Source organism: Natrix helvetica (genome assembly GCF_964273705.1).
Source record: "Natrix helvetica genome assembly, chromosome: 1".
Lineage (NCBI taxonomy): Eukaryota > Metazoa > Chordata > Lepidosauria > Squamata > Natricidae > Natrix > Natrix helvetica.
In genome coordinates, this window is record NC_138548.1 from 100,342,309 (window position 1) to 100,358,294 (window position 15,986).

Consider the following 15,986-nt stretch of genomic DNA (forward strand, 5'->3'; position numbering starts at 1 on the left):
CTCCTATTCCTATCCATCTATCCAATATTCATCGAATCACATTTTCTCTTTCTCCCTCTCCCCCAATAAAGTATTCTATTCTTGGCCAATATTCACACTTGGTCAATAAAGCGTTCTCTCTCTGTCCTTCTCTCTCTATAGTAGTTGTACATTTTCATTTCTTTTATTTGTCCACTCTTGAAAACAGTTTTTTTTTTAAATTACACAGCAAGAAATAAATGCAATCAACCAACCAATATATTTTGCTTTAATTTAAGGCACAATTCAATACGAAGACAGCTCAATCTCTCAAATCCTGACTTCAACATCCAACAGATCCAGAAGCAGGAACAGCTGACAGGCATTGGACGCATCAAGCCGGAGCTGTATAAGCAAAGATCGGTAGATACGGATGATGGTCGGAGAAATAATAGCAAGTCTTGTGGGAAAATCAATTTTATTGTAAAATATGATTGTGACTTAGAACAACTTATAGTGAAGATTCACAAGGCTGTCAGCCTGCCAGCGAAGGATTTTTCTGGAACTTCAGACCCTTATGTCAAGATCTACTTACTTCCAGATAGGAAAACAAAACATCAGACTAAAGTACATAGAAAAACTCTTAACCCAGTATTTGATGAAGTTTTTTTATTTCCTGTTCCTTACAAAGATTTGAGTTCAAGAAAACTTCATTTTTCTGTCTATGATTTTGACCGCTTCTCCAGGCATGACTTGATTGGCCAAGTGATAGTGGATAATTTTTTAGAATTATCCGACTTTCCTAGGGAATGTAATATGTGGAAGGATATTGAATATGTCACAAATGTAAGTATATCCTTTTTAATTCGAAAGTTCACTATTTTGTTAAACTGTCAACCTCTTTATTTGCATACAAATTGGAAAACTCAAGATATATCAACCTAGTGCAAACATCAGTAATAAGTGGAATTACTTTCTTGTTACAAATACGTATATTTGTCCTTTATAGGTAATCTTTGATTTATGACCACAATTGAGCGCAAAACGTATGTTGCTATGTGAGACAGTGGTTAAGTGAAATTTGCCCCATTTACCTTTCTTGTCACAGTTCTTAAGTGAATCACTGCAGTTGTTAACTTAGTAATACAGTTGTTAAGTGAATCTGACTTCCCATTGACTTTGCTTGTTGGAAGGTCCAAAAAGGTGATCACGTGGCCCCAGGACAATGCAACCATCATAAATATAAGTCAATTGCCAAACATCTGGATTTTGATCCAGAATGATCTATTGCAGGGATGCTGCAATGGTTGTAAGTGTGGGAAAATAGTCATAAAACTCTTTCCCATGCTATTTTAAGCTCAAATAGTCACTAAATGAACTGTTGTAAAGTTGAGGACTACCTGTATTTCTGAACTCCCCTCCTAAATATTAGAAGAGATCACCTGATCACTCATGGGGCCTGAGCCAGAGATCTGAGAAGGATCCAACTTATTCCTGATAATTCTGAAGATAATTTAGTCTGACTCAGTATCTCAGCAGTATTAACATTATCCCTAACTACAGTAAGAGTAAGATTATGAAGAATGTTGTACTCATCTCCCGTAGTATAGCTATGTTCTTTTCCAAAAATAACATGTTTACTTAACTGTATTTAGGAACTGTATATAGAAACAAAGTTTGCCAAATTTCATTGAAAATGATGTAGTATTCATCCCTCTACAATCTACATTCTTTAAAAATATTATTTTCAAAAAACTTTGTTGTATATGTGAAGCTATAATTCACTTTATAACAACAGTTGTCTCTGTGGTGCAGAGCATTGTTTACAAATTCTTTTACAGCTAGATGACGGAGGTTTTGTGTACAATGAGCAGGAGTATTTGAAAGGAATGTTAGATATGTTATAAAGGTGGTTGTGGAAAGGAAAGTAGAAGGAGGAGAAGGGGTTAACTCATTGGTCTTTTTCCATAAGTACTCAGAAGTACATGGTTAAGCTAAGGTTGTCTCTCAACCTCTGTTTATGCTGTAATTGGTGAGGCAAAATTTGTTGGATTGCAAGGTTCACTCCGATGATGGCCATTGAATCCAATAATCCTCCTAGATATCATGCCACTTTGTATAAAATAAAATGGAACCAAGGAGGCAGATTCACAATTTTGCTCTTTTGACAATTTTTTTAAAATTATTTTGCTTTTTGTTTTGGAGCAGGTTTTGGAGCCATAGAAATATAAGTAATAAAATAAATAAAATTCAGTGCAAATCCCTATAAAGTTCTTTGCTTACTATCTTGTATTTTCTGACAGTAGAAGCTATTTTATAAATGATTATCGTTATTTAGACATTAATAGACTCTGCAGAGTTAGTTTCTGAATTCTTGAAACTTTTAACATTTGTTTCTCCAAACTTTCTAGAATCCATCTTGAGTTTATAACCTAAGGAGCCCAAGTGTGTTTCTCTAACATTTTCGAACTCTGGAGGCTCTTTTACACATCTGCTCCACAACTGGCATTAAGTTAGAAATAAGAACTGCTAGTTTAGTCCTTTTTTAATTGTTAAGAAAGGAAAACCACACATTTATTTGCCAAGTATTGTAGGGAGCCAGGAAGATGATCTTGGGAAAGTTAGGTAAAAGGAGTGACGGATACAAAAACAAAATGACATTTACATTCAGGCAACAATGCAAACGTGAGGAAGAACTTCAGATTGATTCCATTCTAATTCATAATAAGAGATATGGAGGGGAGAACTTAGTCAGGTTTTCAAAATTCTATTATAGCATATTTCTATACGGTTCATGTCAGACTTGTGAAGTCTTTTTTCCTGACCTGGCCTATGTCGAAGGGTTGACATATAGGTGGTTCAGGAAATATAAGTTATTCGTGAAGCTTTCCTCCATTCTTTCAGTGTGATATTGAGATATGTGGGATACTGTAATATTCAGAAAGATATTGTAATGCTCTCAAAAAGTTGATTTCACAAAAGCAAGGAGGGGAAAATAGGAAGAGGAGTTTGAGAATCATACTGGAAAAGGAAGGAAGGAAGGAAGGAAGGAAGGAAGGAAGGAAGGAAGGAAGGAAGGAAGGAAGGAAGGACGGACGGACCTGGGAAACCTTAAGCCTGTCAGTTTGATGTCTATATCTGTGAGCACTTGGAAAGACATGCTACAAATAACAAAAGCATGGGCATGATCAAATAAATCATGCCAAGCTAAACTCATCTCCCTATTTGTCAGATCTTCAATATAGGTCAGGAAGCAAACAATACAAGGATTACTGGAACTCTTTAGTTATAAGATACATTAACAAAATCTTGAAAAGCTGTCAAATGGTACTCAAGAGGAGTCAAAACTCAGAGAAAGTGCTGTTTTCTAACTAAGAAACCCATGAATTTTATTTGTAAATTAGTATTTTCTAGGTTTCTATTGATTTACACATTTATAAGTACAAGTGTGATTTATGACTACTTCATATTTACCTATGTCTTCCTTTATGGAGGGTGGTGGGGTCAGAGATAGTTCTCACACATGGTAAATTTCATGTCAGACCCTTGTGTGGTAAGCATTGTGTCAAATACTTGGATTTTTGCCGCATTTCATGAATCTTTTGCCTGAGCTGAGTGATAAGAAAAATAGAACTGATTTATTGTCCAGAACAGAAAACACATGGACACATTTTGATGTACAGTTGTAAATGTTAATAGCTGTTCCAATGTTTTTAATATATTCATCAGTTTTAAACATACTTCATTCTGAAACCATTGCACTTATTTCTGAATAAATATATTTAGGAATTGTTTTCTCTGTGGAGCTCACCATTTTTCAATGGTGATTCTGTATCACCTGCACTTAAACCATGAGCAGTCAAACCTAAGAAGCAATCATAATTGAAAAATTATACAAATTCCATTGGAAGGAAAATCTCAAATCCAGATTTTTGCAAATATAGATCATTGCAGGTCTGGATTCTTGCAAATTCCATGGGGGGAAAAATGTTGTTAGTCGTGAAGTTGTACCTGACCCATTGCGAACCCCTGGACAACGTTTCTCCAGGCCTTCCTGTCCTCTACCATCCCTCAGAGTCCATTTAAGCTCACTTAAATGCTCACTTGCTTCAGTGACTCCATCCAGCTACCTCATTCTCTGTCGTCCCCTTCTTCTTTTGTCCTCAATCGTTCCCAGCATTTGGCTCTTCTCCAGTGAATCCTTCCTTCTCATTACGTGGCCAAAGTATTTGAGTTTCATCTTCAGAATCTGGTCTTCTAAAGAGCAATCAGGGTTGATCTCCTCTAGGACTGACCGGTTTGATCGCCTTGCAGTCCAAGGGACTTGCAAGAGTCTTCTCCAGCACCATAGTTCAAAGACCTCAATTCTTTGGCGCTCAGCCTTTCTTATTGTCCAACCATACCTTGCAACTGGGAAAACCATAGCCTTGACTATACACACTTTTATTGACAGGGTAATGTCTCTGTTTTTTAGTATGCTCTCTAGATTTGCCATAGCTTTCCTCCCCAGGAGCAAGCTCTTTTAATTTCTTGGCTGCAGTCTCCATCTGCGGTGATCTTGGAGCCCATGAAAATAAAATCTGTCCCTACCTCCATTTCTTCCCCATCTATTTTCCAGGAATTGAGAGGGTCGGATGCCATGATCTTAGTTTTCTTAATGTTGAGTTTCAAGTCAACTTTTGCACTCTCCTCCTTCACCCGCATCAAGAAGCTCTTTAGTTCCTCTTCACTTTCTGTCATTAGAGTGGCATCATCTGCATATCTGAGGTTGTTGATATTTCTCCCGGTAATCTTAATTCCAATTTTTGATTCATCTAGCCCCACCAAAAGGCATATAAATATATATACCTAATTGGTAGTGCAGACAGGCAGTGTACTTTTCTCAATCAGATGAATTACTTTGAGCTCTGTATGTCTCCTAGCAGGTTTCATAGAAAGTATACATACAGGGTACTGAGCATTTTAAAGAGAATTGGAGTACAACTCTAATAAATAAATCAAAAATATAATGCAATATCACAATAATTCATTTGTTGGGTACATACTACCATAATTCAGATAACACCTCTACCTTTTTGAATAAATGCCTTTTTGAATAAATGTCGATGAATTAATCCATGTTTTAAAAAATGTACAGCACATTTAACTAGGTGCATAAAGCAAGACCACATGGCCCCATGCCAGTAGAAATGGCCTAAAAGTGGCTAATCCCGGTTGCTGATCTCTGTTCTACCACAATAACTAACTGGGGCAATGACTGGCACTTCCTTTCTATTTTAATAGTCAAGCTAAGGAAAATGATTCCAGCCATATTTCCCTTCTCACCTTGTTTCCCATAGCTATGGGCAAACACTCTTTCTAGTGTACGGTGGAGTGAAACTGGGGAAGTGTGAGTGGGTGTTTGGAACAGTGTATAAAGCTGCATGACAAACACATTGTGGGGAAGCAGCAGGGCGTGATGGATAGTGCAGTTTGTATCTGTTGTGTGTGCTGGAAGGGAAGGATGGTCCCGACCCTGAATTCAGTTCTTTCCGTGTGGATGGCAGCTCCCAGGCATAGCCCATGGGTAATCAGGAAGCCATAATCATGTAGGCCAAATGGTACTCCCCACTCTTAAGTAGCGGAAGGAATACAAAAAACTAGATCATACATGACACGTTGGGTCATCATTTCAGAGCTATTTTTTTCCCTTCTCTATTGCCTTTGAATGAAAAATAAATAACCTATCTGAACACAACCACACAAATTAAAATACACATAATGTAAGAAATGTCTGAATTTTTTTTAAAAAAAAACTAAAAAGAAAAAAGAAATGTCTGCAGAACATGCTGGGGTGATATTTAAATTCATAATTAAAATCCCTTCTTTTGCTTGCTAGTTTCGAATTTGTATGGGTTTAAATCTGTCTACCTAGCTCAGGTACAAACAGCAATAGCGGCAGGAACAAAAACAAGGAGATTTCACAGGTATTAACAGTTGTTTGATCTAATATACCTATGCTGCTTTCTGATCAGTGTAATATGCTTTTAGTTCTGATGCTACAATTTATTATATCATTTCTAAAATGGATGTAATTCAAGATGATACCATCATGTTGTTGTTTGCAAAGAAATGTATAAGTGTGTGTGTGTGTGTGTGTGTGTGTGTGTGCTGGTCTTGTTGTATTTGGGTCTTTTCCCGTGTAAGATTGAGATTGTGTTGGCAACATTTCGGTGTGGTCTCACTCGCCATCTTCAGGCTGGTGTTTTCGGCTGGTGTTTTCAGTCACACACATACATATATGGAGCCCCACCCACCACCCAGTCTGTTACAACAAGAAACAACAACGGACACACAGCCAGCACCAATCAGCACCAATCTACCAATCATGATACAACCACATAACCAATCATTCGACTTACTGAAACAAAGCCAGCACTCTATACACACACACCAAGATTTATAGAAAGACGGCAGCTCCGATCACGCTTTAAGCCCAAAATCCAGCCTGAAGATGGCGAGTGAGACCTCGCCGAAACGTTGCCAAGACAATCTCAATCTTACATGGGAAAAAACCCGAATACAACAAGACCAGCATACACATGTGCGTGCGCGCACACACACACACACACACAAAGCAAGAATCTGCCTTTTTCTCCTGATCATAAGAATAAAACCCATTTTGCTCTCTCTTTCTATTTTAAAAGAAACAAAATCTATTTCAATTCTTGGTACAGTTTCTAAAAAGTTTTTTTTTGGGGGGGGGTGTCAGAAAATGCATTTGATAAAGCCTTGTGCAGATTTAGCTATTGCTATAAACTGAAAACAGATATTGGCTTATTCCAGTGGGCTGAATAGCAAACAATGAATATGCAGGGATATTTTTGAGCATCCCTAAGTAGTTGCTACTGAACGAGCTAACCTTCAACCCTCAGTGAAACTTGGCAGGAAGGAGCTCAATGAGTGAAGAAGTCTACAAAAAAGTGTCATGTGTCAGAATAGAGCTTTTGATGGTGTGTACATCAAGGTCACCTGGATGGACTGAGGATGCAAACTGGCCTGAACCAAGATTTTTTTTTATTTAAAAAATCTGACTGGAGGTTTACTTTATTTTATACATTATATTAAATTTATTTTTGAGGGTGCATTATAGTTTTGTGTTTGCTGTTCTCAAAATGACAAAAAAATACCAATTTCTGCCAGCTGTGATCAAATATAGGCATAAGACAGGGCTTCAGAGCAGCAGACTACCTACCTTGATCTAAAAAAAACCTGAAATTCAATACTATGAATTAATGGTCTAATTATGGACTAGTTATAAAGTTGAATAATTTGAAACATCAAGAAATTGAAATCAGAATGAAAACACACACACACAAACACACATACAAATGCTAAAACACTTTACAAATTTAGTTAACAATATCACTCCTTTCCATAAATTAAATATTTATGTGTGACTCCAAAAGGGAACAGAAGTAATTTATTGTGCATAAATTAGTTTGGTGGTAATCTATAATATCTCTGAAGCTGCACATTTATATGAAGAGTTGTTGTTCTGACCCAACCTTAGCAGAAGCAAGAAACAGACTCCTTGCCACAAAAATCCCCTCTTTATTTACCTCTTGTGAATTAATTGCATGCACCCACCGAAAAGTCCAGGCAATAGTCTTTCAAGGAGTTAACTGTGGTAACAGATCTCATCCGTTCCTTATGATAATTGCAAGGCCATGAGCTCCCAGCCAAAAGGCTGCAAATTAAGTTCTAGCAAGCAGTCTCTGTGGCACGAAATACAATGAGCAAAATCTTCAGAAATACGAACTGTTGTCTCCTATGACAACCACGCCCCTTTCCTTCTCTTTATCCCCCAGGAGATAGGTGATAGGAACTATGAGAAGACTAATAGTAATAGTAATGCAGCCTTAGTGAATGGTTTGACAGTGGTGAGAGAATTATTTGTTTAGCAGAGTGATGGCATTCGGGGAAAAAACTGTTCTTGTGTCTAGTTGTCGGTGTGCAGTGCTCTGTAGCATCGTTTTGAGGGTAGGAGTTGAAACAATTTATGTCCAGGTTGCGTAAATATTTTCACGGCCCTCTTTTTGACTCATGCAGTATACATGTATACTGTATAAAGGATGTAGGGGAATTTGCAATGCAACCTGAAAAAGAAGTAGAAAATGCTTTATAAGGGTAGTGACAATTATAGATAGATAGATGATAGATAGATAGATGATAGATAGATGGATGGATGGATGGATGGATGGATGGATGGATGGATAGATAGATAGATAGATAGATAGATGATAGATGATAGATAGATAGATAGATAGATAGATAGATAGATAGATAGATAGATAGATAGATAGATAGATAATTTGCCACCATAGATTAACATGGCTCTCCTTCTACAACATCTATGAGAGTAGGGAGAAGGAAAAATCTGCTTCCTTCTAGCCTTGTTTAATGAAATACATCTGGAAGGTTAAACAAGGTTTTGGATTTGTTATAAGGTGCAACTAAAAAGTGTTGCATACCAAGTGATGTAAATAAGAAACCACACCACTGAAAAGGAAAAAATAATTGTTCTTCACACTTGACATGGAAGAATCACTTTTTGTAACGCCTCTTGTTAGTTCACTGTCAACCTTTTAAAAAAAAAACACCTGTTTTATATTGTGCTATCATTTTCATTTCTAAGCACCTTTTCGGTACTGAGAGTTGGTTTCTTTTAATTTTTAGAAATTGACAACTTATAAAAATATGTTATGAGTTCCTGTTAACCTAGAATTAAAATAATTGTAAGGAGGAGTGGGAAGAGGTGTGGCTTTTTCAAATCTGAAAATGATATGAAATACTCAAGGTACATACATTCCGCCTTTGAACAAAACCTGCAGCAGGATTTTTTTAATAGTTTCTGTTCTGACCGAGGCTTCCCAAGAGCATGAAGCAAATTCCTTGTCCCGACAAAAAACCCTTTTATTAATTTACTGTGAATTGTGCTCATTCACATCCAGCAAAGTATTTCAAGGGAGGATTTGCCATCACAGACCTTATCTGGCTTGGAGAACTGACAGGCTGATACCTGCAAAAATTGGCAAGGAGTCTCAGAGAGTCACGAACCAATTAAGCAAACTAATTGTCTCCTGCAAACTCCCCTCCCCTTTCGCTCCTCTTTTATTTCCTCTGCGAGGGGCCATTCATCGTCCACCTGCGGCCTTACTCCCAAGTTGATCCCTGTTCTTTAGCTGTTCCCTTTGTCTAGCAAGTCTGTGCATGCGCATACTGAGAACAGGGTCCAGCTGTTCGTCTGCCTCACTGATGTCGGACTCTGAAGGCAGCTGATAACTGGCATATGGACCTGGTCCCCCCTCTGCCTCCAACACAGAGCCCTCATCATAGCCTTCCCCAGGCTCCAGGACTGGCCCATGTTCCTCCCCAACCTCCTCACTCTCCAAATCTGATGCCAGCGCTGCTGGCCGCTGGCGGGCCACAACATTTTCTGTGACCTTTGCAAATATATATGATAATTGTTAGTAGAGAGAAATGATCTCTGTATGGCAAACTCATCATCATCAACATTATCATAATCTCAGACACTTTATTGATCTTTAAGTAATTACTTTTGTACAATGAGAAGAAGAGGTGTTAAACACTCCATTCCAAAAGGCTGCTATGGTAGCGTGTGGTTTGCGCGCCAAAATAAGGCTTGTGTTAGCCTGATTGTTGCAATGATTTTCTCTTCTAGTTTGAAAGGTAATGTGAACTGGCAGAACGTATACTGTTTACATAATGTAAGAAAGTAAAATTATTAAAATCTGTTTCACTGAGCCCCAGGTATTTCAAATATGAATTCTTCTGGGATACTCTTCAGAGTCAAGCTGTACTTTGTTTAGTCTTTGTCACTCAGACCTACGAAGAACAAGAGACATAAGGTTACTTAGATCTTATATGATAAGTTGATCAGAGCCAACTTGAGTAAGTGCACACAGTAGCAGAAGCTTCCAGTTAAAAATGGAATGACTTTGCAACTGATAAGGAAAAAGCCATAGGAACAAGGATCTCTGTCATGGTGTGAAAACCTTACAGACCCCTTCTTAGAAATGCAACACAGCAATTTTGATATTTAAGTTGAGCCATGACCCTAATTGTTATTCCAAAAGCTGAATTTAGAGGAGAAAGAGATTAGGAGGCAAGGCAGCATATATCCTTGAGTTCTACCTTCCTGCAAGGAATGACCTCTCTAACCAGTTAGTCATCATGGGCACAGACTGTCACAATAATAAAAATTCCATCCTTAAGGATGCTGCCTGAGAAGTACAGAGAAAGAAGTGATGAACTTAAAAGAAACATAATAATCATCTCATAACGGGTGGGTTTCAGCCGGTACGCACCAGTACATGTGTACCGCTTCATGAATTTTAGCGTGCCTTCCCATACCACTCACTCGCTCCCCCTGCCCGCCCACCCAGTCACTGCTTGCTCGCTCCCCCCGCCTGTCCGCACCAGGTTTGTCTGCCCATCCACTTCCTTTGCCGGAGGATTGGGAGAAGCCCATGTGGTGCGTGCTCCCTTCTCTTTGACAGCCGCATGGTTTCCAATGGGGATAGGGAAGAAATCCATGCATTTTTCCTCCCTCTGCATGGATTCCCCCCCCAATTGGAAACAAGGTGGCTGTCTCTCTCTTTCTCTCTCACACACACACAAACACACACATACAAACACACACACAAACACACATGTGTAAGGGGGACTGGATCATCTGGGAGGCTGGCAGAAAAGAAGCCTCTGTTTCTCCACTGCCATGGCTCGCAGAGGAAGGAGACAGAAATGATGGCCAGAGCTCGCCCCCTCTCTGTTTTCCCGGCAAGCCACCCAGCCAGGCAAGACTGCAGCCGGCAGGCCGCAGGGGCAGCAGTGGCGAGAAGTAAGCAAGAGAGCACCGGCCATCATCCCCGCCTCCTTATTCTGCGAGCCATGGCAGTGGAGAAACAGAGGCTTCTTTTTGCCAGCCTCCCAGCTGATGCAGTCTCCCTTGCACATGCGCCTTGCATTGTGGCAAGTATGGTGTTTCTCTGTGTGTGCATGATGTGCGTGCCTTCCATAGCATGCCCAACACCTTCAGACATCCACCAGGTCACCTGCTGAGTGGCAGAGAAATCTGGCTTCGACAAAAGGGGAAAAAAAGCTGTTTGAAATTAGCCCTCTCTGCTGCTCTGCTAAAAAGGTGGGAACCAAGGCCAAGAGATAATAGGACGACTAACCATATTAGGTTAACCCCCAGAGTGGTAAGAGGTGGAATTGGGAGCTCTGTGAATTGGCTTGTAGAACACAGAATGCTGTGATCATAGGATTTATTGGGCACCGGTTTTAGTTCATAGAATATATCTATGATAATAATTGGAAGGGATGTGTGAGAGAGGGGGGGAGAGAGAGAGAAAAAAAGAAAGGAAGGAAGAGAGAGAAAAAAGAAGGAAGAAAGGAAGTGGGAGAGATACACACAAGCAAGGAAGGAAGTAAGGAAGGAATGGAAGGAGAGTGAGAAATAAGAGAGAGAGATAAAGATAGAAAGAGAAAGAAGGAAAGAAAGAAAAAGAAAGTGGGAGAGAGATACGAAAGAAAGAGAGAAAGAAAGAAAGAAAAAGAAAGAATTTATGACCACAATTGAGCCCAAAATTTTGGTTGCTAAGCAAGAGTGTTGTTAAGTGAGTTTCATCAGATTTTCCAAGTTGGCCATGCCCACCTGGTCACATGACCACCAAGCCACTCCCACCCGGTCACATGACCACCAAGCCACTCCCACAAAACAGGCCACACCTACAGAATAGATTCTAAAAATTTTTGAAACCCACCACTGTCTCAAGCAATAAATGCACAAACTGATTCAACCTATGCACTTATTCCAAAACATCACAAGCACACATATACTCTGTGGGTCCTTGGTGCTCTCTGAGCTTGGTTGTGTTCTTGCAGACATTGCTGCAAAGAGGCTGGTAATCTCGTGTGTGTGTGTGTGTGTGTGTGTGTGTGTGTGTGTGTGTGTGAGAGAGAGAGAGAGAGAGAGAGAGAGAGAGAGAGGGAGGGAGGGAGGGAGGGAGGGAGGGAGGGAGGATGCACATAATACAGATAACCTACAAAACTATTACAACTCTCATGTAATGTGACAGACTCCTCCCTCGCTAACAGTATCTGCTATATGGAATCGTTTGCATTTGTCTTTGAATATTAGTAGCTCTGGTTAGTAGTTATGTTGTTGGTTTGAATTCTGGTTGCAAACGTTGCACGAACACTTCCTGCCCATCAAGAGACATGACCCTACATTCCTCATGTCCGTCCAAAAGACTCAAAAGGATACAAATTTGATCTAACCGGAACCACAGTTGTAACCTAGGTGAAGTCAAGGAGAGAAAGGGAATTCCTGGAAGCCTGGTTTTCCACCAATAAATGAATAAACAGACACATTGACATCAATCCAATCTACCAACCACTTAGAACGAAAGAACAACATCAACCACGATCCTGAAGGCAGCATTTAAAGACCAATGAACAGCCATGCTGCAAAGAAAGTTATAACTCAACAGATCACAAGAAATCGGACCCCATCAAATGCAGCCAATAAAAATCAACCCGAAACCAGACTGTGACATCATCAGAAGACATCTGAACAACACCGGCACTAATTTACATCACAGAGATGGTACTTAAAACCAAGGACTATTACTCAGCAACTACAGCCAGCCAATCACACAACCCAACATCAGACCAGGACTCAGAAAGGTATTTAAAGTCCAGTGCTCTCCCAGACAAGCACAATCTAAAGTGCACTCCTTGAATGGGGATGAAACATTTGCAACCAAATTGCCAAGCTGGGAGCTCAAACCAACAACATATCTATGGAATAGTCTCTACCCTCCCCACCCCCAAATACAAAAACACCTAATTTTACTAGCTTTTTAGAAAGCCATGAAGATCTGGGTATTCTAATATGCATTATGGCGAAGGTGTTGAGTTATTGAACCTCTGGTGAGGGCATATGTAGTTTATGGGAAGTGAGATGTTTATTGGGCCTCATTGGGCCTAGTCTTTTTCTCCCTCTTGTTTCATGGTTCAGATTTTTAATTTTGTTTGCCACTTACAGTTTTACTGGCTAGATTGATTGATACATACATACATACATACATACATACATACATACATACATACATACATACATACATACATGAAGTGGTAGTAGCATTTGTAACAAACGATGATGGCATCAATATGCCATATGTCATGGTGGTGTGGAAAATGGCATAGTGATGTCTAAGTAAAGTAGGTCAGTCATGTCATTTGTATGCTGTCATCACAATCACTTGCCCCTCCCACAGATGCCTGTGATTTGTACATGTGGAGTACACATGTTCCTTTTTCCAGGCCAGCACAAAATTTCTTCATCTGTAATTTTGTATCAAGTCTTGGCTGAGAACAGATTCTAGTTCTATGCTTGGGGATTCTGTTTTTGAAGAGTGAACCTTTGCCTAAAACTTTACAGGGTCTTCACCTCACCCTTGAATAATTCAGGCTTGGTAAATGCTTTCTCTCACACTTTCGAAGTCTATTTTCCTTATTCTCAAGATGCTTCTGAGCTCTTTCTTCATCAATGTGAGCTTTAAGACTCATTTTCCAATGTTAATATATTATTGGTCATTTTTTGTGTGATTACTATCTTATTTCTTTGCATTTTCAACCTCTTTAATGAGAAACAGCAGGTTCCAGCTTCTTTTCCAGTAAGGAAGATACACATTCAACGATATCAGGAAATTCTAATTTAACTAATTCCCTGTTTGATCTGTTCCTAGATCTGTTCAGTCTGAGTCTGTTATATTAGATCCTAGGTCTCTGCTCTTTTGTGGAATAATTTTAAGGGTGTTATGCAATTCTGTGATATTCATAGCATTATAGTGATTAGACATAGGCCTTTTAGCATAGCTGCAGCATTCTTCCTTTTCATTGCAACTCTCTGGACTGAGATTACATAAATATTCATTGTTCATTTGTGGACATTCAGCTGAATTATTGAGGGAAAAATTGACTCCAAGCAATTTGATATACTTGATCATGATCTGATTTACTGTTAATTTGGATGCTAATATGGGGATTCATCCTCTCCCCCCCCCCCCCTCTCTCTGAAAATCAAAGTTGAAGGATTATGACATAAACTGGCTGTAGTGGCCATATCAAAAAAAAAACAACCTTGGACTGTATGTAGAAAATCTGCATAGTGACAAAAATTTATCTGTCAATTGCAAAAGGCCATACTGCTTGAATCTGTATATTTATTACATCGATATATTATGACATCCTAGGTTCTTAGAAAAATGTGATGTGTATGAAGGCCAATACCAGCTAAAGAACTGGCAGCTGTGATTTCACATTGTGATAAACAGAGAATGTCATAATTGGCAAAAGCAGCTTTGTAATTCAATCACTGTTGATCTGCCCAAGGAGGTCCTGATAGTGCCCCACTTTTGAGAAATCTGGTTAGATAGCATTGTTTTTCAATTCTGACACCTGTTCTTCAGAAAAGACTCTTAGAAATTAGAGGTTATTGATTTATCGGAGCTGGGGCCAGAAACTCCAGCAGCCTCAGTGTCAGCCCATCAGAGAGCCAAGGCGGGAGCCACAACAGCACTGCCATCTGTGTGTACAGCCAGGACAGCAAGAAGAAACACAAGGTATAGATCTATAGAACTGAGATCTGAAATGTGACTAACATGAGTAGTTGTTGAGTACTGGTGTTTATATATTTTATGCAATAACTACAGCCAGCGAGTGGATGTCAGTGTTTATATGTTTGCCTCTTATGTTCTATATTCTGTCTTTTTGTTCTAAGTAAAGTTTCCTGTTCCTGTTGCAGATAAGCAGTAAAGCCTATGTGGATTGTACTTTTGTTTGTTCTGTAGGACTATAGATGGATGGATGGATGGATGGATGGATGGATGGATGGATGGATGGATGGACGGATAGACGGACAGGCAGACAGACGGGCAGACAAATAGATTGACAGACAGATGGATGATGGGATGGGGGGGATAAGGATAGATTCCGCAATATTCTTGACATATTCTTATTATAATTTTTTGTAGGAGAAAATTTCTGAGTGGAGAAAATGACATCAGTCTAGAAAAGAACATCTTGTTGTCTGTCACATTGTGGTAAATTTGATGAGAAATAATGGGATTTTCCTCATTCTGTTCCACGTTTTTAGCTTGTGTTTTAGTTTGTTGGGCATAATAATTTTAAAGACTAATGTATGTCTTTTGCTACACTGTGTGCTGCACATTCTGAAGTTATTGGCAAAACAAAGAATTGTAAGTTGAGTGATACTTTCAAGATGCTGTCTGTAGTGGGATGATGGCCTAAAAACAGAATGGCCATGCCGTTTCACTTCAGCTGCTTTAATTACTTCCATCTGCAGCCTCCTTAATACCTGAAAAAGATTTCTGTGCCAGCATGTTAGCATTGCTAATGCAGGGAGATTAAGAGGATGTGGACCCAAATTGAATCACATTACCTGCCCAATGTAATGGTATTTCTGCCTTCTCTGAGGAACTTATCCCTAGAGTGTTATGGAAATCAATCCGGCACCATAAAGCAGGAACAGGATCAAATAAGCTACTATTATACAGATTCTTATAAAAATATTTTAATGCAAAGATTTGAGATACAATACAGAATCTTGGGAATTGTAGTAGGAACTCCTGTCCTCATTATTTGTAATTTCAATATGGAAGATTCTCTTTGAATATTTTGAATCATTTACTCTCAGGTATTTTGCAGTCAAGGGCTATTGTTTATTAGATAAGCTACTGACAATTTCCTCTCCTACTTGTTAGTTGTTTATCTGTGGCATTCCTTCCTTGTTTTTTTGTGGGAGTTTTGTTCATTACAAATGGTACAGGATACTTTGAAAATGATGGTGATGGAGTAAGCTCCTGGTAGGACAGCTGAGTGTCATAATCAACAAGATGGCAGACCATATCACAATGAAATTCCTGCCATTTTTTAAT

The 15,986-nt window shown here is 39.1% G+C and overlaps 1 protein-coding gene across 2 annotated transcripts in view; it reads left to right on the forward strand.

Annotated features, from left to right (window-relative positions):
* SYT9 (synaptotagmin 9) overlaps window positions 1-15,986 on the forward strand; it is a 115,280-nt gene that overhangs the window by 76,981 nt on the left and 22,313 nt on the right. For both annotated transcript variants that reach the window (XR_014174131.1, XM_081938822.1), the window contains exon 3: window positions 258-804. Coding sequence is in view for 1 of the 2 variants with exons in the window: in XM_081938822.1 (XP_081794948.1) it covers window positions 258-804 (547 nt within the window). In the remaining variant the exon portion in view is untranslated. The remainder of the gene's footprint in view (window positions 1-257; window positions 805-15,986) is intronic.